A 27430-nucleotide genomic window follows, 5' to 3' on the forward strand; every position below is an offset into this window, starting at 1 on the left:
ATATTACAAGAGCAGGATTGTAAACCTACTGGAGCTATTCCTTTTCACTGCATTAAAAGAGGGGAAAGTAGGTCACCCATTGAAACCTTAAACACACAAGTTATTCTAGTCACCTTTGGGTTAGAGAGTATAAAACATAATGCCAACTTCAATTTACTGAATCTTTCAGTCCGTAACTATTTGATTCCAGTTAAGGATATTTTCCTCAATTTTTGAAGTGTATCCCCATCATATTTGTCTAAGCCCCAAGAATTCAGACATGGCTTAGAAATTATTTGGTGAGCTGAGCCTCCTGAATATTAATGAAAGCTAAGCTGGCACTCTGTTGATTTGGTAGGCAGCCCTGTGGCAGACTCACCTAACATGGCACTGGTTTCATTCCCCCTGTCTCCACCTTAGTACACCTGTGGTCAGAGATGAAGCCCCTACTAGAATATTTATAATTAGCCATTGCTATTATTTTTCTTTTTTACTTTTGCAGATGTCTCTTGATTGCGTTCTGTACTGTGGGCTTACCCACCCTTCCTCTTGTTCCACTGCTTTCCCCACCGGGGAAACCGCTCTCTAGTGCCCAGTTGGAGCAAACAGCAACCAGATTTTCTGCGAATTGTCATTTGTTCTGATTGAGGCCTTCTCCACATTTACCTTTTGCCCTGCTCTTTCCAGTCACAGGCCTGCACTTTAAAGCTCTGTGTCAAGAGCCTGGGGTTTTCTTGGACCAGAACTTTTCCCGTGGAAACCAGAACTTTAGCACTCAATAAGAGCAGATGTCAATATGCTATTGGCTCCAATTGAGCTTTAAAGAGCGAATTTTTCGGGGAAAGCTCCAGAGCAAAAAAGAAAGAAAAGTGTGTGTGTGTTTGGAGTTTTAAAGTGCAGACTATGCCTAGAAAGAGCAGAGAAAATGTAAGTGTGGATAAGCCCTTAAAGCTAAAGAGCAGGTTTTCCCTGGGAAAGGAACAGGGCAAGTGGAAAACGCATCAGTCCCATCTCTAGTGTGGGTCAACCAGAAAACTACTTGGACCAGTGCTTTATAAACACGGGACAAGAAGAAATGTGGACAAGCCCAGCCTTTAAGCATTTGAGTTTTTAGTTAATGTAGTGAAGTAAAATGATTATATGAGCTGTCACTCATTGCTCCATTTCTCTCGATATGGACAAATTACATTGGTGCATGCTAAAGTAATTGAATGACTCGAGCACTTAGACATTGTTTTTAAAGAACGTTCTCACAAAATTATCACAGAATAATCTCCATCATCTTTTACAAAGCTGTCTGCAAAAAGTATACTGTCATCTGCAATGGGCTTATATGGAAATTAGGAATGTTTTTAATTGTATATATTTCTAAGCATGCAGTGCAAAATTGGCAGCACTAGTTCATCCGTAAGTCACTTGGATTAAATTTGGCAGTGCTGATTTTAAAGGAGATGGGAGAAGATGATGTCAAAACTGTTCTATCTGGGGTAGATGGGCCTGTTGTTTACATGCCAGTATTTCCAGGAGAGCACTGTACATTTTGAAATGGGTGGGTGTTTCTCAAGGCATGAGAATACTATTCTCCCTTTTGATTTTTATGGCGTATATCATAGTCAATGCCAATGTACAAGCGCAGACATGTTTCAGCATCTAATATATAAAATGCTTATCAGATCTAGGTGAGAAGAAAAATCCTTGTTTTCTGCTTTAGCTTGTTTGTTAACTAAAGTGGGTCTGCTTGTGTGTAACTTGCAGTAATCAGGTTCCCACAGATTTGAAGAAATGCAAAGTACTGATATGGGGTATCAGTTTCTTATAAATTATTTTCCCCTGTTACGGTTTAAAAACAAATAGCTGGCAAGTAGTATTGCACCAGAGGCAGATTTTGGGCAGTGTGACAGATTCTGCCACACTGGGCGCCTGAACTCTGACATAGTGAATTGAGCAGAACAGAAGGTGAGAGGTGGGGGCACGATGAATTTTGGACAGGGTGCTGCTGAAATTTGAAAGACCAGAGTCGACCCCTGGTCACACCACTTTCATTTTTATGATACGGGACTCAGCACAGTTGTGAATGAGGACTTCCTTACCTCCGCCCCGTTAAGCTGAATGGAAGTGAAACAGAAAATCATGACATTGTTGTTCCACTCTTCTATTTATAGGGAATAATTAAGACCATGGTAGAGAGGAAGATGGTCAAAAGGAGAGCAGAGGCAATGTTGCCGTGAGGACAATAGTGCTCTTGTTTCTTTCTTTGAGCTGTTGTGAGCTTGTAACACTGGTGTTGCTATCCATGTTTTCCTCTTTCTGTGCTGTATTGTCACCGTATTTATGCTGAGTTGAACTGTACTGAACTGGTGCCAGCATTGTTTTCAGTCACCAGTGTAATGCACCAAGTATTTTGTAATCTTTCATATCAACTCTGTGGCCTGGGCTATTAATATCTATGTCTGACAGATGAAGAACTGTAGCTGAGGAATCATAATGCCTAGAGTTGTCCAGAGGGTTTCGAGCCCCTCTGGCTCTTCTGTTTTACTTAACTTTAATACACACCAGTTTCATTTAATGTAAGAGAATCTTGCTAGGGCTGCTATGATTCAGTATTCCTTCTCGGGGATGAACAGAGAGCCTGCTGTATCAAGTGCCACTCTCACTGCCACTGTGTAGGTAAGGGATAAAAGGGTAAAGGGACCCCTGACCATTAGGTCCAGTTGTGGCTGACTCTGGGGCCGCGGCGCTCATCTCACTTTATTGGCCGAGGGAGCCGGAGTACAGCTTCCAGGTCACGTGGCCACCATGACTAAGCTGCTTCTGGCAAACCAGAGCAGTGCACAGAAATGCCGTTTACCTTCCCGCCAGAGCGGTACCTGTTTATCTACTTGCACTTTGACGAGCTTTCAAACTGCTAGGTTGGCAGGAGCAGGGACCGAGCAACGGGAGCTCACCCCGTTGCGGGATTCAAACTACCGACCTTCTGATCGGCAAGTCCTAGGCTCTGTGGTTTAACCCACAGCGCCACTCGCATCCCTAGGTAAGAGATACAGCAGGGTAAATGGCATGGTGGTCTTGCCCATAGCCACTGCAGGGGAGGTAAGCTTCAACCAGCACCCTGTGCTTGGATACTTCACCTAGGTCATGTGAAACAATCAGATCAGTGAGAGGATGGCTCTGCCAAAGCCTGATCATGTCAGGGCAGGCTCTGATCATCCAATAGAAGGGCACCTTTACCTAGCCTGTTCGACAGGCTGCCCCTCGATTGCATTTGAAATCTGCATGTGTATCATATGCATACGTACCAATATCATCAAGCAGTTGTTTGTATGAGTGCAGCAGCCATAGGTTTCCTATCACCCCAAGTTTCACATCACCTCAAACCAACGTACTTTCAGTGGAGGCAACTCATATATTTAGTGGTGAGACACTGAGTGTTATGATGGACATCTTTTGATTAGTCCTCTGAGAGGGAAGGCATTCTGCATCGGCTAGATTAGTTAGCATTTTCCTTTTGGAAAGCTGAGAGTTGGACCCTGAAAGCAGAGGTGTCACTTATTTGTGGATAGCATGTTTAGTGTTCAGATTCAATCCTCAGCATCTTTTAACTAAAAATCCCAGGTGGCGAGAAACACCAGTAAACCCCTGTTAACAGTACTGAGCTCAGCTGTTCCATTGCTTTGGCTCAATATAAAACAGTGCTCCCTAAATTAAGATGCGCACCCCAAAACCTGAAAGATAAAAACTTTAACTTAGCTAGTCTTGATAGCATTTTTCTTTTGCTGAACTTTGTGTTACCTGCCAGTGATAACATGATATGTGAGATAACACCAAGTGCATGGGGCGTGATGATAAAATTAGGTCTGTAATGAGGGATAATTGAGAATTAGCATCAGAACTTTTAATTAAATATGTGTGAAACTTATGTAATTAGTTATTTCCTGTGGATGGAATTGTGAAAAAAAACCTTTCTAGAAAGTTGAGGTTTTCTTTTCAGATTGTTTGACCTCTTCCATGACATTGGGTAACTGTAGGTACACCCTGATGCACTTAAATAATCTTTGCTAAGATACATTTCTGTCAGTCTTAATATCTGATCTATATCCTAATGATAATATTTAAAATTAAAATTCTCTTATTGCACTAGAGAGTGTGCATCATGGTTCTATAGGAAAATATGAAGCCGGACAACAGAAAAAGTCTGGGTGGTTTCAGTAAACTATTAAAGATGTCTAGTTATCATGAATATAGGAATGCCAAATGGTTTCATATTAAAACCATTAGTTTTGGAAATTGAGGAAAGTGTTTACAAAGCATTGAGAGTAGGATTTCCAGGAAGGTATGGTATACATGGTGGGGAGAGGCATTCATACAGCCGCCCTGCCCCCAGTCAATGAATGTACTTAAAATATCAAAATAAGCACTTTGAAGAGGTTGTGGAAACTGATTTGAAGCTAGTGGAGATGGCAGAGTGCTAGCTTAGTGTGTTCATATTGCTCCGTCCTGATTTGCAATCTCCCATATTCCAGTCTAACTAAAGTTTTTGGACAGTTTTCCAAACCATCTCCATGTACAGCGGATTGCTGTCATCCAAACAAGTAGTTAACAAGGTACTGATTGCTAAAGGAAGACTCTGTCCAGGTAGGGTTCTATATCAGTCATATCAGCCTAAACCAGTGTTTCTCAAACTTGGGTCTCCAGCTGTTGTTAGACTACAGCTCCCATCATCACTGGCCCTGCCAACTAAGAATGAGGGGATTTGTAGTCCAACAGCTGGAGACCCGAGTTTGAGAAACACTGAACTGATAAAAGGTGCATTGATCCACCAAGATAGCATGTGCCTCTGCTGGCAGAGAGGGACCATTGAACACACCAATCTACAAAACGCACCAGTCTACAAAATCCAGAACAGATTGAACACCACTAACCCAAGCATAGATTACCCCACCACTAACAAGTTCCTCCACCTTGTCTGCATTGAGCTCAATTTTGTTTAGTATTCTCCTGTCTCTCCTTTCTTTTCCAGCATGGCATAGCCTTGTTCCTATTTGGGAGGCAGTGGTTAGCTTCTGCTTTCTCTCCTGTTGTCAATCAGCAGCTGGGGAGGAGATGGCGAACGCCAACAACCACCAGCTGTCAGTTTTCATGAGTTATTTATTAAAAGGTGCTATACTGTACAGACAAAATGACAATTAAAAGAAAACAAAAACAAAACCACACAGTACCATTAAAAACCCATCAAAAACCAGGATAAACAAAATGTTCGTTGCAGCTTTCTTAAAGCTAGGCAAAGGAGTCAGCTTGGTCTCACGAGGACTTAATGTGCTGTAACTCCATGCTCCAAAACTTCCAGATTTGATGGTTGCAACATGCTCTACATGGGCCTACCATTGGAGATGACTTGGGAACTTCAGTTGGTCCAAAATGCAGCAGCCAGATTACTAGATCTCACATAACCCCTGTTTTAAAACAGCTGTGTTTTGGGGCCTAATTCAAGGTGCTGACTTTGGTGTTTAAAGCCTGAAGTGACTCAGGCCCAAATAATCTGCTATATACCTGAAAGCCTGCCTGAGGACTTGGATGATACCTTCCTAGAGTAGATAATACGTTACTTCTAAGTGCTACTGTCCACTGAAGGACTAACTGCATGTAAACTTGCTTATCACAGCAGTGGCCCAGAGTGCCTTCCATCAGCTTTATGGACAGAGATAGCCTAACTACTGTGGTCTATGCTCTGGTAACTTCAAGGTTAGATTACTGCAATGTGTTATACATAGGACTGCCTCTGAAGACGGTTCAGAAACTTCAGCTGGTGCAGAATTCAGCAGCCAGGTTGCTGACTGGAGCAAGACGGTTTGAGCATATTACACCAATTCTGGTCTGACTGCACTGGCTACCAATTAGTTTCCGGGCCCAATTCAAAGTGCTGGTTTTGACCTATAAAGTCTTAAACGGTTTAGGACCGCAATACCTCAAGGACTGCCTCTTTCCATATGAACCTACCTGGACCCTGACATCATCTTCTGACGCCCTCCTTCGTGTGCCCCCTCCTCGAGAGGTGCAGAGGGTGGCAACACGAGAACAGGGCCTTCTCTGCAGTGGCTCCCTGTCTGTGGAATGCTCTCCCCAGGGAAGTTCACCTGGCACCTTCGTTATACACCTTTAGGCGCCAGGCAAAAACGTTCCTTTTAAACCAGGCCTTTGGTTGACTTGATGGACATCCTATACCCTTTTAAAATGTGTTTTTGGGGGGAGGGGGCTACAGGGTTATTGTTTTTATTTTTATTTTATATATTGTGATTTTTTCTGTGAACTGCCCTGAGACCTCTGGGTATAGGGCAGTATATTAATAATAATAATAATAATAATAATAATAATAATAATAATGTTGTTTAGTTTTTGCTGTTAATAAAAAGCCTCAGAAGGGAGGAATTTGGAGCAGAGAAATAGCATTGTTGGTCTCTTGTGCCAGTTGTACCTTTGCTGCAGCTTTCAGGCCAAGAGCCTTCCACAATGCATTGATGTGTTCAAAGCCTGAAAGCTGGTACAGTGGTACCTCGGGTTACATACGCTTCAGGTTACAGACTCCGCTAACCCAGAAATAGTGCTTCGGGTTAAGAACTTTGCTTCAGGATAAGAACAGAAATTGTGCTCCGGCGGCGCGGCAGCAGCGGGAGGCCCCATTAGCTAAAGTGGTGCTTCAGGATAAGAACAGTTTCAGGTTAAGAACGGACCTCCGGAACAAATTAAGTACTTAACCCGAGGTACCACTGTACTTTCATAATTATTTCTCTTTGATTCTGGTAGTTGCATCTGTCAAATATCAACAAATCTTGTCATTTTAACCTGTTGGTCATGTTATGGAGCATATTACTGTATTTAAACTTCAGTCAGTTTTATGCCTCAAATGAACTGTGATGATCACCTGTTTTGACTTCCTGCATGACCCAGTAGCTCATCAGAGCTACAACACCAGGATATGCTTGAGGCTTTAATCATGTGTCTGTTCAGTTGAGACACTTTATGACTTCAGCCTTATATAATGCAGTAATATATTCACTGTTGTGGTCACACCAGTGCATCCTACGCAGTCTGAATAAGGGTAGCATAGTGCTATTCCTTTGTCTGTGCTGCAACTGTTCCTTTCTACGCAGGCATCTTTTATTCACAGCAAACTCATCTGACTATAAACAGCCACTTCTCCCCCGGGCAGCCAAACCTAAAGTGTTTGTCTCCTTGGGTATGTGTAATATTTTGAAGCAAACCCTAAATGTATTGGGACAGCGGTGGGGTTAAAAAGAAATATTTCTAAGACCTTGTTTTAATGTTGAAGCCATGTAGTCTGCTACTTTCAAAATAAAGGTCATCCTTTTCACTCAGATTGTATGATTGGCTATTAATTAAAAGGGCCTAGTAATGTCTATAATTTAGCATCCATCCCTGAAATATCGTTATCAAAGCAGTAAGGGACATGGATTGAGACAGATTATATATATTTTTAGAGATTAGAAGGTGGTAGGATGCAGCCATAGTTGATTATGTTGTGTTTTCTTGGTTTATCTCTCATTACAAGTCTTGCAGGTTTTTATGTTGTTGTTTAGTCATTTAGTCGTGTCCAACTCTTCATGACCCCATGGACCAGAGCATGCCAGGCACTCCTGTCTTCCACTGCCTCCCGCAGTTTGGTCAAACTCATGCCGGTAGCTTCAAGAACACGGTCCAACCATCTCGTCCTTTCTGGTCCCCTTTTCCTTGTGCCCTCAATCTTTCCCAGCATCAGGGTCTTTTCCAGGGAGTCTTCTCTTCTCATGAGGTGGCCAAAGTATTGGAGCCTCAGCTTCACAATCTGTCCTTCCAGGGCTGATTTCCTTCAGAATGGAGAGGTTTGATCTTCTTGCAGTGCATGGGACTCTCAAGTGTTTTTTATAAGATCCCATAAAACCTCTGGCTACAGATAGGCAATAAATAAATGTTGTTCACCGGCGGTAGAGAATCTGTGACACTCTAGGTGCTGTCTCAACTACTTCATAACCTTCATTAGGCCAGGGATAATGGGATTTGTAGTTCAGCATTTGGAGACCCACAGGCTGAATGGCTAACAATGGCTCTTTTCTACCTGGGCAGGATTAATTTAAGGAAATTGATACAGATGGTTTTGCTTTCCTTGTAATCAAATAAAGCTGTGATACACTTTAACCCTAATGCCAAAGTCCACAAGCTCAAAAACTGTTTCACTCGGCTGTCTCCATGCATCCAACTTCAGCTCTAAACTTGCAAGTTCTTCCTTAAAAAAAAAAGACAATGGAATACTTGTCAATAGCCTGCAAATTATTATGATGCTGTATAGTGCAGAAGCCTAGCTCTAGGTAGAAAGTATTTTGCTTTGGGCTATAAGCTGCATGTTGCAGTGCAGTTCTTAGCCTGTAGAAGTTTAAGGTATGAGATGTTTGCCAAAATGGGCTCAGAGTGGAGGTGCAAGAGTCCTCCAGGAAGCCATATATAGAATCTAAATTCTCCCTGGTGGGGAGGCTGAAAGAGTTGAGGATTTTTGTCATGTTGCCCACATACGATTTATCTGTGCCATTTATATATTGAAAAGGCCAAAAGTTTAGAAAATGGTCATGCAATCTCTGTCTGTCTGTCTGTTTCTCTCTCTCTCTCCAGTTATAGCTTTAGAGAGCAAGAAAGCTGCCTGACAGTCAAAAATCCTAGAGATCCTTTCGCTGTCACAATATATGAAGGTTATATAACATATATAAAGCAGGTTACGTAAGTGCTGCCCTGTAATGCAGTCAATCAGTCCTATTTTGGAAACTGATTATAATTGGAGTATTAAAGAACATTTCACAAATTCAACTGAGAAAAAACACAGAATTCCAGTGACAGCACTTAATATCAGCAATTTTGAGCTAGTCATATTTTCCTGAATCTATTAAATGCAGCAGGATCAGCTGTAATATAAAAGCAACCTGAGCACTTTGTGTTCATTTTAATTAAGAGCAAAAGCTGGGAGCTTTATAAATCCTAATCTTCTAGAGCAAACCCACACTTGTTTTTTTTTTTAAAATCGAATGGTTGTGTGTATATGAAAATGCATGTGTGTTTAAAAGAACTAGTAATCTCAAAACAATGTATATTTTTATGCGTTTACCTTTTTCTCACCTCAAATCAGTCAGAGTTGTGCATACACCAAACAGAGCACTGCATCTGATCTGGAAACCAATTGCCCAATAGAGATCTGTATTGTCACCATAGCAAATGCATATTGATTGAATTATACATTTTTTCTTTAAATGTATGAATAGTCCACAGGATCAGGTCCAGAACGCATCTCCTAACAGACAGTTTGCAATGCTTAACTTTTCATACCAAGTGGACCGCGAGAGTATTTTGATGCGGAAACTACAGGTTGCATATTGCTTTGTTTTGTGGGGAGGGGAGCATGGCCACAGTTCCATGTGCAAATATCACTCTCATACCCATTAATGTATGGACAAAAGAGAGGACCAGAAGAGAGCTCAAATCTGAATGAAATTGGCATGTCCTGGTTTTTGCAATATACAGTGGTATCTTGGTTCACAAACTTAATCCGTTCCGGGAGTCTGTTTGACTCCCAAAACGGTTCGAAAACCAAGGTGCGGCTTCCTATTGTCTTCTGCACTCAAGCAGAAGCTGCGGAAGCCACATCAGACGTTCAGCTTCAAAAAAACGTTCGCAAACTGGAACAATTTGTGGCATTCGGGAGCCAAGCCATTTGGGAACCAAGGTACCACTGTACAATCAAATTTAGAAATGATCACTATAATTTAAATAGGAATACATCTATTTCACCAGAGGGGGACACTATGACCAGGTGAACTGTCTGTGCCTGCTCCGTCAGCTTTCCGGATGCTAACTGCTGGTGGGCAACTACATGGCCTCTCTCCCAACCTGCAGTTCTGTGATTTTAGCTAGGCTTGGAGTAGCCAGCCATTCAAATAGAGGATTGTCCTCTGTAAAGCAGGTGGGGATGGACAGATCAGTCCATATCAATTGTCTCAGGTTTTGATTTTTTCCTGTCTTAAATTCAGTTCCCTAGATCTCTGCAACAATTAAAAAATAATAAAAAATCCGCAGCATTTTTGTGCAGATTTCTCCTAATAAACACATGTTTATATGTTATTGTCCCTAATATAAAAAAAATTGCAAAATGATTTTTCTTAATCTAATATGGTCTTGTATGCTGTTTTCACTAATGCAGTATATGCATTATTCACTAGTATATGCATTATTTGTACAGATTATTTGACTGGAGAACTGCTTTGCAAAATTTGGAGCAGTGTGAATTTTGAATGATGGCTGTGTTTCGATTTGTTTAGTGTTTCAGAAGGTGCAGGTTTGGTCGGTTCAGATTGAAATGCAAATTGCATCAAAATTGTCTCCCAACCCTAAAATCAGGGCAGAGGACTACCTTAGCAACTGCTCCATGTTCAAATCTGTTAAAGTGGGGAGCAGTGTTTTGAAAACCCTCATTTATTATGCCACTGTAGCATGCTACTTTAGGTAAATACCGGAATTATTGAAGTAAATCACAGAATCTGTCTTAGAAATACCCCTTCACACCAAGCAATTCATTTAAATTGATTGAATTAGGTTACAAGCACATAAAGAATGAACTGTGTCCTGCTTTCATCAACAATATTCTTTATTTGGACACAATCTTAGGCCCGCCAACTGCTTTAAACTGCATTTAATTTGCCCTCATTATACCCCACATTTCATCTACAACGCTCACAAAAGCTTGGTTCTCAAGGACTTCCTTGGACTGGGAAGAGAATGTACCGCTTTTTGTAGGAAAGCCTTAAGGCAAACAAAAACAAATGGCGAAACCTTCTCTAAATGAAAATGGAGGGGGCTAGTCAAAGGAAAGCTGTGAATTTAGGGCACCTTTCTAACTTGTACCTAGTATTTGCTTTCACTGATCTTGGGTTGATGTCAAGTTCACACTGTACTTAGGCCTGTCACGTTGAAGACAATACCTGCAATAACTAACTTCTCTCTCAAATTGATATCGGTGAAAATTGTAATTAGGGGTGCATGCATCTATCTTCATATGTCAGCCGTTCATATATTTGTGTGGCTAAATTTCCCCAGCATCTCTTTGTTTTCTGAATAAGAGTTTATTTCAGGGGCGTTGGAATACTCCTATAGTTAAGGCAAGTAGCAACAATAAGGTCCAGCCATTATTCATTCCGTACCACAATGAACTTTCCACCAGAAAGATGAAGTGGCTTTGAAACCTGGGGTGCTTGGTAGGGCTAAAATGGTCTGGATGGTCTGGTTTTGTATTTGCAAAAAAGTGAGAAGGGTTAAGTACAAACTTCCAGCACAGCACCCCTTTGCTTAAAAATTGCACAACGCCAACACCACTTTGCAACAGAAAAGATTTGGGAACTCAGTTGTCTAAAGTGATATTCTGCCTAAATCCCCTTGGAAGCCTATTTTAGAGGGGAAGAGACCCTGATTTATACATTCACTGAACTATAAATAAACAAACTATAAATCATTAAGGAAATCTTTCCTACCTAGAATCCATATGTTGCACGTTTTCTTTTTGCCTCTTTAAAATCTTGAAAACTTGCTTTGAATTTTTTAACTGCTGGTATGATTATCAATTGTAATGGTGCTAGGAGCCAGAAGCACCATACTCCCTTTTTTTAACCTCAGTCTTGCCCCTGTTGCATGAGGAGTCCCCTTTTCCCACTCCATATAACACTGGTCCTGAAAGACCTACATTGGCTGCCAGTACATTTCCGAGCACAATTCAAAGTGTTGGTGCTGACCTTTAAAGCCCTAAAAGGCCTCGGCGCAGTATACCTGAAGGAGCGTCTCCACCCCCATCGTTCAGCCCAGACACTGAGGTCCAGCTCTGAGGGCCTTCTGGTCATTCCCTCCCTGTGAGAAGTGAGGTCCTTCTCGGTGGTGGCGCCCACCCTGTGGAACGCCGTCCCGTCAGATGTCAAGGAAATAAACAACTATCTGACTTTTAGAAGACATCTGAAGGCAGCCGTGTTTAGGGAAGTTTTTAATGTTTGATGTTTTATCGTGTTCTTAGTATTCTGTTGGGAGTTGCCAGAGTGGCTGGGGAAACCCAGCCAGATGGGCGGGGTATAATTAATTAATTACCCAATCCTGTCATTTACAGATGTAAGCAACAAACAAGAGTGGCTGAGGAAACCCAGCCAGATAGGCAGGGTATAAATAATAAAATTATTATTATTATTATTATTAGGCATGGGTCAACTCCCAGAAGGATTTCTCTAGCAGTACAGTAATTTGTCAGTGAATATACAAATAGTCAAGTTACATCTGAGAGGGAGTGAAAGTGACCTGAGAAGACCAAAGATCATGATTCCTCTTTGTGCAAGTGTTGCATATAAGCAGACTACCTCCTTTAATAGTTTGTTACAAAACTGTGTAGTAACAGGCCTAACCTAGAGACCTGGGTGGCTGTAGTACAGAAAAAGCCAAATTGTCCATGCCATTTGCTCTATTCATCCCCCCCCCCCAATTCTTTGCTAGGTGATGGTGAACGTGTAATGCGATCTTTGCAGGAGTGCTTCTTTAAAAGATGGAGTTGACTCTATTATGAACGGAAAGCTTCTGTATGAATGCTCTCTGGGGCAGAATAATACAATTAACAATACTTACCACTGTCAAATTCAATACATATAAAAGGATCACCACTTACTTCCCTTTCAATTTCTTTGACCGTGACATCGGGATGCCTGTCATTGCACAGAATAAGAAATTTATACCTTTGTATGTGGTTCTTCAAGTGGTCCATGTTGACTCTCCAGGTTAGTGTTGAACAGGCTCTGGGTTGCCAAGGCAACAATCTTCTGTCGTCTTGAGATGTTGGAGGGTGCTTAAATGGTAAGATTGCCTTCTGAGAGTACGTTACTATATTTAACATTTTAGGGCCATTCAGAAAATTATCTTAACTACAAAAGGCTTTGTGCAGGCAGTGGGCTGCTGCAATGTGAACCTTCAGTCAAATCTGAAATCTCTGGTGTGAAAATAGAGTCCAGAATTTATTCAGAGTAAAGTGGTCAGTGCTGCTTGATTTCTATTGGAGTGTTGTGATTTTTGAATCTTTGTCACATGGTACTTCCTTCAGCCAATTCAATATTCCCTCGTGTGTTATAATGTGTTCACTATGTTCCCGCTGTGTTGCATAATAGTTAAGCAAGGCTTCTGTGGCCTAGTTCTTCTTTTGTGTGGCTTAAGTGCAGGGCTTTTAAGCAAAACACATTTATTTGGGTTTTAGGCACTGTTGTTATTCAATCAGCACACGTTGCATGTGTCAGGGGTTCTTATGAGTATATATAATGTTAGGGTTTGGCCGGGCAGAAATTTCCCTTGAGCTTTTGGCCTGTGCTTACTCCCGAGACAGACGGATGGTAACCAGTCACTCCCACTAATCTTGCAAGTGCCCAACCTGTGATTTGGATTAGCAAGGATCAGGGTAGGCAGTATGTGCCATAAAGTAGATATTTAAAATGACACATTTCAGATTTGGCAGGGCTGCGAGGAAGATTATTTTCTGATTATATTTAGTCTCCATCCGCATGGTTTTGCTGTTGGTGTTGCTTTACAATGTGACTCCTTGCTGCCTGCTGCTTACTCCATATATACAGTATATATATGTGATGGGATGATGAGCTGCTTGTGCGTAAAATCGTAGTCCCTCAGAGTTTGTGCCACTCCACAAACCTCTGTGTGTGACAGAGCTCCTCAGACATGTCTGCTCTAATCACTCGCAGATTCCGACAGTGGCTGTTTTCGGAAGCGCTTCCAGCATAACAGCTCCTTAACGGAAACACGTCTTCGTGACTCACGGCGTGACAGCTTCCTGCGAGGAATGGGTCTCCCTATGGGAGCTTCTGACACCTCCCCACTGTTCTCGCTGGACGTGTCCCTGAGCCCTCCCTCTTGCTCGTTTTCCCTCAGAGATCCTCCCCTTTCCCTGCTAGTTCCTGCTTTAGCTGCTGCGTCTCTCTCAGCCTTCATGAGACTTTCCTCCAGAGACCCATCTCTCCCCCTGCTGGTTCCTGCTTCAGCTGTTGAGTCCCTCCCAGCCTCCGTGAGCCCTCTCCCCACCTGTTCCTCCGATGGCAGTTCCCTGACAATATATATATATGGTTTTTCAGATTAAAATTTTACAGTCACATATTCAACATATATAACATAAAAACAAGATTCCAAGGAATCTCTTGGACTTCCCTCCTCTCTTTGGTGGGTCCTTTTGTTAATCATTTTCTCCCGCATCTTTTGTAATCCAAATCTTTTACCTCTCCTTTGTATCCAAAATTCACCATTAAACTACAAGGGATATTGCAATCCTGCTTACAATTTTAACTGTTTACTATGGTCTTTAAGATAAGTTATAAATTTTCCCCATTCCTTCATTTTGGTTGTCCTGATTTCTGATTCTTCCAGTCATTTTAGCCATTTCGGCATAATTCATCAACTTGATGTGCCATTCTGTTTACTCCTTATCTGTTCATCACTTTCCAGGGTTTGTCCTCAGAAGCTGCGTAGTTGCATTTTTATTTGCTTTCTCTATAAACTTGTACATGGCCATGAATATTTCCGAGGTGAAGTTAAATTTGGATCCAAGACTGCCATAAAGAATGCTGTAGCCCTTTGACATACACTTCTGTCATGGATCACTTGGGCTTCCTTGACTCCTCTAGTCAGCAAGGATGGGGACCAAGTAAGAATGGGGACGTGACAGACATACCAACTTTTACTCAGCCCACTGTTTAGGTGCCCCTGCCCATACAGGCCAGTCTTGACAGACTCTAGGGCTGTGCGCTCATCTCACTCTAGAGGCCGGGAGCCAGCACTGTCCACAGAAACTTCCGGGTCACGTGGCCAGCGTGACGAAGCTGCATCTGGCGAGCCAGCGCAGCACACGGAAACGCCGTTTACCTTCCCGCTAGTAAGCGATCCCTATTTATCTACTTGCATCCGGGGGTGCTTTTGAACTGCTAGGTTGGCAGGCGCTGGGACCGAATGACGGGAGCGCATCCCGCCACAGGGATTCGAACCACCGACCATGCGATCGGCAAGTCCTAGGCGCTGAGGTTTTACCCACAGCGCCACCCGCGTCCCTCCAGCCCACTGTTTAGTGTTACGTATATCTTGATTTCTCCTGCTCTGGAGGGTAAGACCAATGGCTTCAAGTTACAATGCTTGCCAATCAGAAGGTCGGTGGTTCAAATTCCTGCAACAGGGTGAGTTCCCGTTGCTCTGTCCCAGCTCCTGCCAACCTAGCAGTTTGGAAGCACACCAGTGCAAGTAGATAAATAGGTACCACCACGGCGGGAAGGTTAAACAGTGTTTCCGTGCGCTCTGGTTTCCATCACAATGTCCCATTGTGCCAGAAACGGTTTAGTCATACCGGCCACATGGCCCGGAAAGAAGTCTGTGGACAAATGCCGGCTCCCTCGGCCTGAAAGTGAGATGAGCGCCGCAACCCCATAGCTGCCTTTGACTGGACTTAACCGTCCAGGGGTCCTTTACCTTTTCATCTTTTACCTTCAAAATGATTGTGGACTGCTAGTATACACTTCCGGGTTTGCTGTGTTCGCAACTCGAAAGTTTGCAACCCGAAGGTAATGTAACCCGAGGGTCCACTGTATATATCTTTTGTATTTGTCAACAAGCAAAAATCTCTGCTTAGATGCCAGTCTGCTTGAGCACAGATTCTTGCATTGTATTGTTAGAATGAAAAATAAAGACCATATTTTGTTCTCTAAGCATACAACTGTATATGCCACTAGCCTTGGCTATATGTAGGACATTTCATATTCTTAACAATAGTTAAATAATGCCTACATTTATATATTACCTGTGACGATTTCTCCAAAATCTTTTATGCACACATAGGCCCCAATCCAATACTAAGTTAAGGTGCACTTAAATCTGTTGAAATGAATTGAATAAAGGGCACACTGTTGGATTGCGGAGAACAATAATAACGACAAATGTTTATGGCTTCAAAATTTCCAGGATGTTTATACAGTGGTGCCCCGCAAGACGAAATTAATTCGTTCCGCAATTTTTGTCGTCTAGCGAATTTTTCGTCTTGCGAAGCACGAAATCCCATAGGAATGCATTGAAAATCAATTAATGCGTTCCTATGGTCAAAAAAAGTCCAAACAAAGCCAAATTTGGTACAACAACAGTTTATTAACTGCTCTTTAAAGTCACACATACTGTAAAGAGCAGTTCAAAAATTGGAGGGTAAATAAATTAACTTTATAAACAAAACATGTCTTTGTTTTTAGACAAAGAAAACAAAGTCGCGAGACGTTTTCGTCTTGCGAAGCAAGCCCATAGGGAAATTCGTCTTGCGAGGCAAATCGAAAACGGAAAAACCTTTTGTCTAGCGAGTTTTTTGTCTTGCGAGGCATTCGTCTTGCGAGGTACCACTGTATCTCTACCTATTCCTGTGTGCTGGGTGCTCATAAGATGCAGTCTTTCTTGAAAAAGAAATACTGTTGTATTCTGGGAGACATAATTATTGACAAAGTGTTTTGGCCTGATTATGCCTTTGAAATATGACCACATTGCCAACCATCAATCAGATTATAGCAGTGCCATAGATACAGATACATATTTTCTGTGTGTGGGGTGGGTGGGTTAATATTATTGCCTGACAGATGATCATTCATGACTTTTTATAGACAATTCTTTGAAATTCCCAAGCCATTGCCAAGCAATCTCTGTTGGCTTCTAGCTCTCAATTTGTTTTAAAATAAAGACCACAGAGCAGTACTGTGCTGTTTGTAAAACACCTATTAAAAAGGGTGGTTCCGAATGGCATGGCATGTGTGCTTAATCTGTTTCATATAAATGTGCTGTGAAAGTGCTGGGTCAATATGGATATTGTGCAATCTGTTCTAAACAGCCAGTTGCACAGTAAGTATAATATGTGGCAGACAGTTATAGATCTCAGGAGTCCTTTCATCAGTGCATGTATCGAATTAATCTTCTCATAAATGCTCATTCAGAGAGTGCCAGAAGATGGTCCTGGTTGGTTGCCATGGCAGATATTATTCTTCATGCTCCTCTGAGAGGTATATTTTTATGAACTGTGAATCTTTTTTCTCAAGTTTATCACAGGAGCGGGCTGTGGTTAGTGTGTGTTTTCTCCACTGACGGACCCACTCCCCCGTCTGATTCTTGCTTTCCTCTCTGTTTCATTATGTTCCCATCAAAATATTTTGAGAGGCTTTTTTTAACCACTCTTCATTTTATGGAAATCTATTTTTCATTATAAGGAGAAAACTCCCCCCTCCACAAAAACGAATGGAAATATTGGTATACACAGCAATGTCTAACCAGAATAGCTAGACATGCCTGCAAAAGAACAAGTTGGAATCTCCTGATAAGCAGATATGTCCGAGCAGAGAGCAAAAAATGTTCAAAGATTTTTTTCAGACTGCAGACGTTTGTCTTTAACAAAGAGAAAAACATTAGTTCCCTACATGTCTAGAGGATTGCATGAACTTACAATGTTTAATTAATCTTAATCGTTTAAAGGCATGTCACCAAATTCAATATTACATTGGCCTATATGTTGCTGTCCTGTTTTACAAAATGTTTTTGGTCACACACAAAAGCCCGCATGCACTAGATTTTAGTGGGCAGGTATAAAAGGGTTTTTGCTTTGCTTTTCTGGCTGCAGGAACTTGCTCCCAGGCCAGCTTGCCAAAGTACTTTTCGTTGGTGAGGGTGTGCGTTGAGTGTTAAGTGCTGCAAGTTGCTGCCAGGAAGACGCCAAAAGCCATTGTCCTGCCACCTCATTGTGTACATGACTTTTGCTTGAATGCATGCAGTTGCCTCTCTTGGGCTGTAGCCAAATGTTTAAAGCATATATAGAAGGAGTAAGCTAAAATGACATATTCCAGAGTGCAGTTGTCTTACAGTGATTCCTAACAGAACATTCTTTTAGCACTTCAACAACAAAATCTCCTGGTCACTTAGGGTGAACCATAACAAACCGTATTAAAAAGACAGAGCTGGGATTTCAGAGGAACAAACAAACCACATTAAAGGAATACGACGAACCAAAGAACCAAGCTTTCCATATTTTCTAACTTCTCTTTCTAAGATGTGTTCCATCATCATGGGGTTCAGAATATATATTTTTTTCAGGATTTAATTGGTTTGCATAATAGTGGAGTCTGTATGATTTCATATCTCTCTCTCTCTCTCTCTCTCTCTCTCTCTCTCTCTCTCTCTCTCACACACACACACACACACACACACACACACGGGTTTTTCCTGTACTGCCTGATAATTATTTGTACAGCTCTTAAATATTATATTCAAGCATTTTGGACACAGTGTTGCATATGCTTCCCTTAGTATGGTGCAGTAAACTCAGTGCAGAATCTTTGTTGATAGAAAGTTTGGCAATTTCAGCCCTTACTCACTTTCTCCTTTCATTTATTTATTGGGGTTTTATACCCACCCTTCACCCAAAGATCCCAAGGTAGGTAACAACAGTTAAATATGTAGCACGTTTTCAGAAGTAACAGCTTGCACAAACTGGAAGTTTCCCATTTGAGCATACACTGGTACCTCTGGATGCGAACGGGATCCGTTCCGGAGCCCCGTTCGCATCCTGAAGCTAACACAACCTGCGTCTGTGTGGGTTGCGATTCGCCTCTTCCACGCATGTGCGTGACGTCATTTTGAGCGTCTGCACGAGCGGCGAAACCCGGAAGTAACACGTTCCGTTACTTCCGGGTTGCTGCGGAGCATAACCTGAAAACGCTCAACCTAAAGCATATTCAACCCGAGGTAAGACTGTACACCTGTGTGCATTCATTGCAAGGGAAAGTTGTCCATGCATCTGAAAAAGTAAAATAATTAGTTGCCAAGCTCTGCAAGGAGATTGAACTAGTATGCTTTTTAAGGAGTGAGGTTATTGCTGTGGAATTGGATTGTCTTTGGCTAATGTTCTGCTATACTGAGCTTCGACAGCATTCATGTAATTAGCAGTTTCATGAATGTGTTAAAGTAAATATCTCCCTGATGCAAATAGCAAGCATGGGGACAAACCCATCTTGCGATCATAGTGGGAACCCCATGCCAAGGCCTTCATTCGGCCTCCTGGCCTTCCGTTTTATTTTAAAAACTCATTCATGGACCTGAGTGAATGGCATCTCATCTAGTTTGGCCCTGTATTATGTTTGTCTTAAATTTGTTTTAATCTGCGAGAGACTGAGAGGCAAGGGAAAAACATATTTAAAGAAAAGATCCAACATTAAGCACTTGGAAGTCCTATTGACTTCAGTGAAAGAGATTTCAGCACATTGAACTCAATGCCCTTGGAAGCACTTAACTTGATTCCATTATGCTGTGAGTAAATATAACTTTTAAAATATTTTTGGCTGAGATATCTTCACTGTTGAGCTGTGAATGGCTGCTCCATCCTAAGCCACGGTAGCCAGAATTTTAGTCGAAAGGGAATTGCTTTAGTGAAGGGAATTGAATGCCTTTCTTCTTTCCATTCCACACTTACAGCTGTAGTAGACTAAGTCAAGACCCTTTCGTATAATGGGCTTTGTCAATATTCAGGTAGTAACGTCAGAGGTCTGGAGGATAAACTAAGCTCTCGGTTTTAAAAAAGATTTTATTATCACAGACAAATCCTCGTCGAGGCGCTGCATGAAAAGGCACAGCAGACAAACTCCTTAGAGCTTGGAACATCCTAAGTAACTTGTTTTTCCCTTTCCCATCATAAGTCAGTTATTCAGTAACAGCCAAAAAGGAGGATGAAAAAGCCTGGCACCTTGCAGCCTGACACAGCTAGTCTTCCGGAATTAATTTTCTCCGATTGTCCTATTCACAGATGAAACCCCACCATTAAATGAGATTTAATTACATTCAGGCATAGACCGAGGCCTGTGATTTCTATCAGCTCTTGAGCGGCGTGCCGTTGTGCGAGGAGCCATTGCTCAGGAAATGCCATCTGCCTTCCAGCACCTTTTGCTGTGGGGTCGTCTGTCAATTGGGATGTGTCATATTCACAGCAAGCAGCCTTGCCTTCCGCAGCGTATTAACTCGCCGGCCCACATTTTGCTAATGCTAGATTGTCTTGGGGCGGGGAGAGGGGATGTCATGGCAAAGCTTCCCGCTGTTGAAAGCAGCAAGGAAGACTGTTTGCTTCACATGCGAGTGGTAATAGACATCTTCCTGATCTTTGTAGGAAGGGGGTAAGACTAGGGCCCATGCACAGAAGACTCCAGGTACCACCAATTTAAGCGTTATTGTGTTGCAGTAAAGTGGGGAGGAGCTGAGAGAGTGGAGGATAGCAGCTACCAGTTGCAATAGATTGTCCCAAGGTAGACAAATGCAATGTAAGACAGCACCATACATAACTTATGGTTACATAAGCCCAGACACTGAGGTCCAGCTCCGAGGGCCTTTTCTGGAGGTTCCCTCACTGCGAGAAGTGAAGCTACAAGGAACCAGGCAGAAGGCCTTCTTGGTGGTGGCGCCTGCCCTGTGGAATGCCCTCCCATCAGATGTCAAAGAAATAAACAACTATCTGACTTTTAGAAGACATCTGAAGGCAGCCCTGTTTAGGGAAGTTTTTAATGTTTGATCTTTTATCACTAATTATTATTATTATTATTATTATTATTATTATTATTATTATTCTGTTGGGAGCTGCCCAGAGTGGTGGGGGGAACCCCAGCCAGATGGGCAGAGTATAAATAAATTGTTGTTGTTGTTATTGTTGTTGTTACAGTAGTTCCCAAATGCTTTTTGGGAGGGTCACTGTACCTTGGTTTCATAAACTCATTCCCAGTGCCCCCTGCCCTACAAAATGGATTGTTCAGAATAGCTGTTTTCACAACCCACTAAGGAAGATAACAATAACCATAATTGCACATTTATTCTGAATCCAATGAAAACTAGTTTAGTTCCACAAAATTGATGAACTTGATGCAGTGATACCAGCTTTTCAAAGTCTGATAGTCATTTACACCTCCAGCCCGCCCGCCCGCCCGCCCCCGTCACCTCCTTGCCCCTCTAGGTAATCCCACCCCCCAGGGGATGGTACCACCCACTTTGCCTACCACTGGTCTAGTAGATTTTGCATGTGTCTGGTATTTTGAAGAGCTAAATACCACCAAGTAGGACCTATAACAAAAAGTGGCAAGGTAGAGCGCTCCTGGTCAGGATACTTTCTACACATCCCCCTACAGATCTAATGTTCCATTCGCCACCCAACAAAAGAAAAACACAACCTGCGAACTATTGAGGATATTCCTCTTCTTTCTAAACATCCCCCGCCCTGTGTCTGCAAATCCTGTGGTTCTACCAAACCACTTCTGCCTTGTGGGTGGTTTCATTTTGGCCAGTTAAGGAACCACTTTCAGGAGAATGAGCTTCACTATTAGTATGTATTCTATTCTTCGGGAGAAAAAAAAGCTAAGTAAACCCATCATAAATCTGTGGCGTCCCTAAGATGGTTGGATGGCGTCTTGTATGCCTCCTTCCGGCAACTCCTGCAGCCCGGCTGGTGCCAAGTGTATTGCTCTGCTTTCCTTTGGACTACATCAGCAAGGCTGAGAGGTGGTCTTGTTGTCTGGGCAGCCCAGGACCTTCAGACACACTGCCCAGGATTTCACCCAGGAGAGGTTACTTTGGTGCTGCTAATGCAGCAAAAACAATGCAGGAGGCAGCACTTATGAGTTACCGATCTTTGCAGCCACAGCAGGCGCCGTGATTCTCCAGCGGTCTGATTTCACTCCTGGAGGTGCGCTTCATTGTGTCTCAAGACCGATGAATGCCAACCAATTTGTATATAGGATTTACTCTTAGATCCTAACTTAGATCTGCCAAAGAACTCAAGGCAATGCAGGCGGTGTCTCCCCTCCCTCATTTTATCCTCATAACCCCCCTGTATGGTGGTCCCAGGCTCATATCTGGAGCTGCACAGCTGAACCTGCATCTCCCGGTCCTAATTCAATACTCTCTAACTGCTCCACCACCCCCAGATATCAGAAACGGCTCCTAGTTTTGATATGTAAACCAGATTTCTTCCCCATTCATTCTTTGAATACAGTTTTCATCAAGTGCTATACCTTTGTGTGATTTATCTCAGGCTTTTAAAATATTTTGCAAGGAAGATCCCCTACCCTTTTTTGTTAGCATCTCTATTGTAGCATTTTTAAGGTCACTTCTCATTACCATAGAAAGTGCTTCTCTTGAGAGTGTAATGCTTAAGAGTTTTACTTGGATAGGTGGGGAAAGGGAGGGGAGGACAGCTTTGGCCCTTTTTTTTTGCTTTTCTCAAGGATCTATCTTATTTACTGCCGCTGTATCCTCTCGGCAAAGCTCAAAGTGGAGCTCTCTTTGAGCAGTCAAAGGTCTGGTTGCGTTCAGTGCCAGAGTGTTCCCATCTGACCACTCAGTGGCATGCCGTGAAATGTTTGCAAAGCTCTTTGGGGCCAAAGTCGCCCACATCAAATTTGACACCATATGCGAAGCAGGTCAGAGAGGGGTCCTTGGAGCACCAAGTGTTCAGCGCTCCAGGGATCAGTTTCCTTTTTCGTTGCCTTTTTGATCTTGGTCCATCCTGCCTTGTAGAAACTAGTCAAAGAGGATTCACTGGGTTGGTCTAGAGCAGGGGTTCTCAACCTGTGGGTCCCCAGATGTTGCTGGACTACAACTCCCATCATCCCTGAGCTCTGGCCTTGCTAGCTAGGGGTGATGGGAGTTGTAGTCCAACAACATCTGGGGACCCACAGGTTGAGAACCGCTGGTCTAGGGGGTGGGTAATGCTTCGCTGCAGAAAGGGATGATGGCCACCACCAGGGCTGGGAAAATATGCAAAAGGAGCATACAGTATTCTTAGGGGCATCAAGGGGACGGGAGCACCGCAGAAAATTCCCGCTGCTGGATTTTTAACATTACCGGTCACAACTGGCTCGGCCGAGTATTCATTTTCTCAGCTGACGTATATGAAAAATCCCAACAGAGCAACTCTGCAACAAGGCAGGCAGGATGCCTTATCTCGACTAAGTATTGTATATAAGCAGATGCATTACGTAAGATTAGTTTTGAGGATCCGATCAAAGACTTTGCAGTTAGAAAAAAAATAGGAGAAAGAAATTCAAATATAAATAAAGTGGAAGTATACCAAAATAAACATCATTTTCCAACTTACAGGAAGAATAAGAAATCAAGATAACAAACTTTTTATAAAATATTTACAGATAAATTGCAGACAGATAAAACATTAGCAGGATTATTGTAATAACCTGCAGTTAGAGTATATATTTACAGTAGATATTTAAATGAGCAAGTGAAATGAATTTGGATATGCAGAAGATATTAAATAATAAATGTAAGGAACCGCAGAAAGAGGGGGAAGGAAGTCAAATTATGAAATTGATTGTAAAACAAATGAAATGTAAAAATTTGAAAAGAATGAATGAATGAATGAATAAACCATACAAAAGGTCTGCTCATCCATCAAAAAATAACAATATAGCCTACGATATCACCTTTACCACATGTGTGCCCATTCGGCCACTTCGATTGGCAGAATTGGCACTACGACAGATGCCACTTAAAATACCTTTTCTGCATTTGTAAGAACTCTGTTTAGTGTGGCAGCGCCTAAACTTTGGAATTCCCCGCCTTTTGAGATCAAGCTGGCACCTTCACTGTATTCTTTTTGGTGCCCTCTGAAAGCATTCTTATTTAGACACTTAGAAGGTCGAGGTGATGTTAATCTGTTTTGGTATTTTAACTTTTGTATGTTTTAAAGTATAGATGTGATTTTTTCTTGATTTTGCTGCTTTATCTTTTGTTATCTGCTTTGAGGATTTTTATAGTCAATTATTTACAAAATTCACAATCATTTGTTTAATAAATGATGAATTAGAAAACACTTTACACAGTTTCCAAGATTTGTTCTGCGTATAGTGAGCACAGCAGAACAGAACACCTCTTCTGATTCTACATTTGCCATAAATTGCAGCACAATAACTTGAGCAAATTGCTCCAGGATAAACGATTTAGTCCAAGTCTGATGGGTCATGAATTCAATAGTACTTTGTATTCTGTCTTCTTCTGATAGTTTTACTATTAATTAATGTAGCTGTGGCTGCTTCTTCTTCTTTTTTAAAGGCTAACTAAATGGAGCAGCAAAGCTGCCTAAAGGAGAATTTGAATGCCATCATTCAGCTCTGGAGATTTCTGTTACAGGGATCGCACAACATTGTGCAACAGGAACTGAAATAAACTTGCTAATAGTTGATCTGGAAGTGTAGCTTCATCGTGTTGTCGTTTTGAATATATTTTACATTTGAAAGATATACGGAATGTGTCCAGTGGTTTGCCCGAATCACTTTCCTTGCCATTTCAGAAGCACAGCACAGAACTGTCCTTTACAGCAACAAGCATGACAAAACAGTTCTGTGGTCCCATAATTTGGTGCTGGTTTTGAATATATAAAATCCCAGATCAGACTCAGTGCACTCTTTCTTTCTTTCTTTCTTTCTTTCTTTCTTTCTTTCTTTCTTTCTTTGCCAATTAATTTTTATTGCTTTTCAAAAAACTTAAAAAATTAACATCAAATTATTTCAAATTTAATACAAATTTAAAAGTTGATTTCCCATCCCGCTACATTGATGTTCCCTTCCTTACTTGCTGCTCAACGTTGCATACATTTCCTAACTCCATTGCAAATAACCTCCCTGTAACCCCACTTTTCGCGGTAAGGGAACTTCCAGAAGGCCCTCAGAGCTGGACCTTAGTGTCCGGGCTGAATGATGGGGGTGGAGACGCTCCTTCAGGTATACAGGACTGAGGCTGTTTAGGGTTTTAAAGGTCATCACCAACACTTTGAATTGATCAACTGGATGGTGTTCATTCAAACCTTCATGCCCACTGTGTTTGCTTAACTTCCCTTATTTTTCTGCCTTCTTTTTTCTTTCAGCAAATGAAGTTGGTGGCAGAGTCCCTGAAAGAACAAGCAAACTAGGATGCTAAACTGAGCAGCTGCAGAAGGATATAGACTACACGAGAATTAACAGCAAGACATGCATGGTATTTGTACTACGTTCTAGCACTCCATAATATAGCATTACCTATCCTTATTCACCACTAAAAGTCTCATTGAAAGAATATGATTATTTATTTTCCCCCTCCGCATACGCTGCCTGTGCCAGCTCTGGTTTACCATCTAAACAGCACCAATGTGAGGCAGCGATACTTAATGCACAGCTTCATATCCCCCAAAGCAGTTGAGCAATTGCATCCTTCTGCTAGAATATCTAGTCATCATTATTTTCTGTAAGCGGCTTATTAGATGGTTCCCTGCATTTATGAAGGAATTAATCCAAGTCTTGTTTACTGTAAAATGTGATGTATAAATCTGTCCTATAGGACCAATCCAGCCCAAGGTTTTGGATCTTTTTCAAGAAAAAAAATGTGTACTGTAAAATGTATGAGACTGAGTATTACAATATTTTAAGCTTAAAACCTGTGCCTTGTCAAGTTATTAATTTTAAGGAGCTGGGCAGGGAAGAATTCAGCATGCAGCGAAGCTCACTCAACGTGATGCATCCTCACTGAGATGTACAAATTTAACCCTGCTTGTATATTCTTTCTGCTCATCGTTCACTTCAATTTTGCCGGGTCATGAGATATAGGCTGTATTATACGATGGTTTTATCTGACCAGCAGGAGAGCCATTAAAAATATCTAATCATTGTGCATCTAATTTTTCCTGTGTGTACCAAGATCTTTCTTTGTGGCTTTCAGGCTTTCAATTTGGAGAACTTTTAACCCAAGATCCTCTCATGGACATGGCATGAGGCCAGCGATTGTTTTCTAGTGCGTAGGTGTGGCCTGCCCTAGAGGCGAAACTTCCTTCTCTGGAAAACCTTTTGAAGTCTAGATAAGACTCTAGTTCAATGCTGTAGCTACTAAGACTGTTGGACTTATTATATAGTAACATCTGGTATTAACAGATCAGATCAAAGTCTAGCATGCACACCAACTTTCTCCTAGCACTGCGGTCACAACCCAGACAGAAGTAAATTGTCTGGGTTCAGGGCTTGTTTATTGTTTTACAATGGAGTAGTCACACAGCTTCTTTACTGGGACTAACTAAACAGCAGTTGGGAAATCATTTTGATAGCTCAACCTCTTTTGTTTTGCAGATGCATTGAACCACAAGGTGTTATAGTTGTACTTTTTGTTACTTCCAGCCAGGAACACAGCGGGGTCTGCCCCTCCATAATAACCTAGGCGCCTTCATCAGATGTTCAGCTTTAATTAAACAGACAGATGCAACCAATATTTCTACAGACATAATTTTATTTGTATGCCTCCTTTTTACCATTCTCAGGAAGGCTTACAACATGAAACAAATGCATAGCTGCAACATAACAAAAGCAGCCATAAACAATATTTTAAAAAATACACAACCCAGTATTTCTGCCCAATTGCTTTCCAGAAAGAAAACCTGCTTTTGCCATCTGATGTTCTGACCAAACATAGGATGACCAGCAAGCCTGAGGCACTTCTATAACTTTTAGAGTAGTTAAATGAAACTATCTGCCAGCTGAGCCAAACTAAATGCTCATACTTCCACCATTCCGGCACTTCTGTTGACCTCTAGGCTTTGCCTCACTTGTACTGCTAGTTTTGTTGTTGTTGTTTAGTCGTTTAGTTGTGTCCAACTCTTCTTTTTTTTTTAAAAAAAATAATTTTTATTAACCGGCCAATCACATCAAATTAAATCACATCACATAAATTCCGAATTACAAAGCCGAATTTTAAATTTTGTTGGGGGGACCCATTTTTCAAGATCCAAAGGGGGATTCTGATCATCTTCTTGCTACTGCATTAATGTCCAAATCAGACCAAATCAGTCCAAACAGAGTTCATAATTCTATCCAGTCTTATCTTGCTGTTTCCACATCACATCTTGTTCATATATTTTCTCTTTTTTCTTTATGATCTCTTCTAATAGTCTCCTTAAGCCGATAAACACCAATAATAATAATCCTGTGTGAATTTTTCCGTTCTTCCAATCCTCAAATCGAGATGGTTTCCATATATCATCGCCTTCATAGATAACATCGCTCTTTCCATCATTAATTACAGATCTGTCGCTCTTAAATCCCTCTGAGGAGTTTCACCCACAATATAAAAGCAGCTCTATTTCTCTGTTTCTCCTCTCAGACTTAAGTCCTCCGACAGAGCTTCCCAATATGGCGACGGCATTTTTAACTGCGTCATTTCAGAGCTCTTATACATTCCACGCTCTTCTTAAAACATGCTCTGGTTCAAAAGTTTATCTCCACACAGTCTTAAATCCACAGCTTAAGTCCTTAAAACGACATTTATGACTCGTGAGGGGAGG

At 41.7% G+C, this 27430-nt stretch overlaps 1 protein-coding gene across 6 annotated transcripts in view; it reads left to right on the plus strand.

Moving 5' to 3' along the window:
- The window catches only part of ANO10 (anoctamin 10), a 100507-nt gene that overhangs the window by 57358 nt on the left and 15719 nt on the right, over positions 1-27430 (plus strand). For 3 of the 6 annotated variants that reach the window (XM_083468184.1, XM_083468185.1, XM_083468186.1), the window contains exon 13: positions 24995-25780. In XM_083468184.1, the coding sequence (XP_083324310.1) occupies positions 24995-25039 (45 nt within the window). In that variant the 3' untranslated portion in view covers positions 25040-25780. Of the gene's footprint in view, positions 1-24994; positions 25781-26222; positions 26371-27430 lie in introns of those variants that run through there. The other 3 variants (XR_014517674.1, XR_014517675.1, XR_014517676.1) reach the window with 2 other exon arrangements.

The sequence above is a fragment of the Podarcis liolepis genome, assembly GCF_965112155.1.
Source record: "Podarcis liolepis genome assembly, chromosome: 12".
Classification (NCBI taxonomy): Eukaryota; Metazoa; Chordata; class Lepidosauria; order Squamata; family Lacertidae; genus Podarcis; species Podarcis liolepis.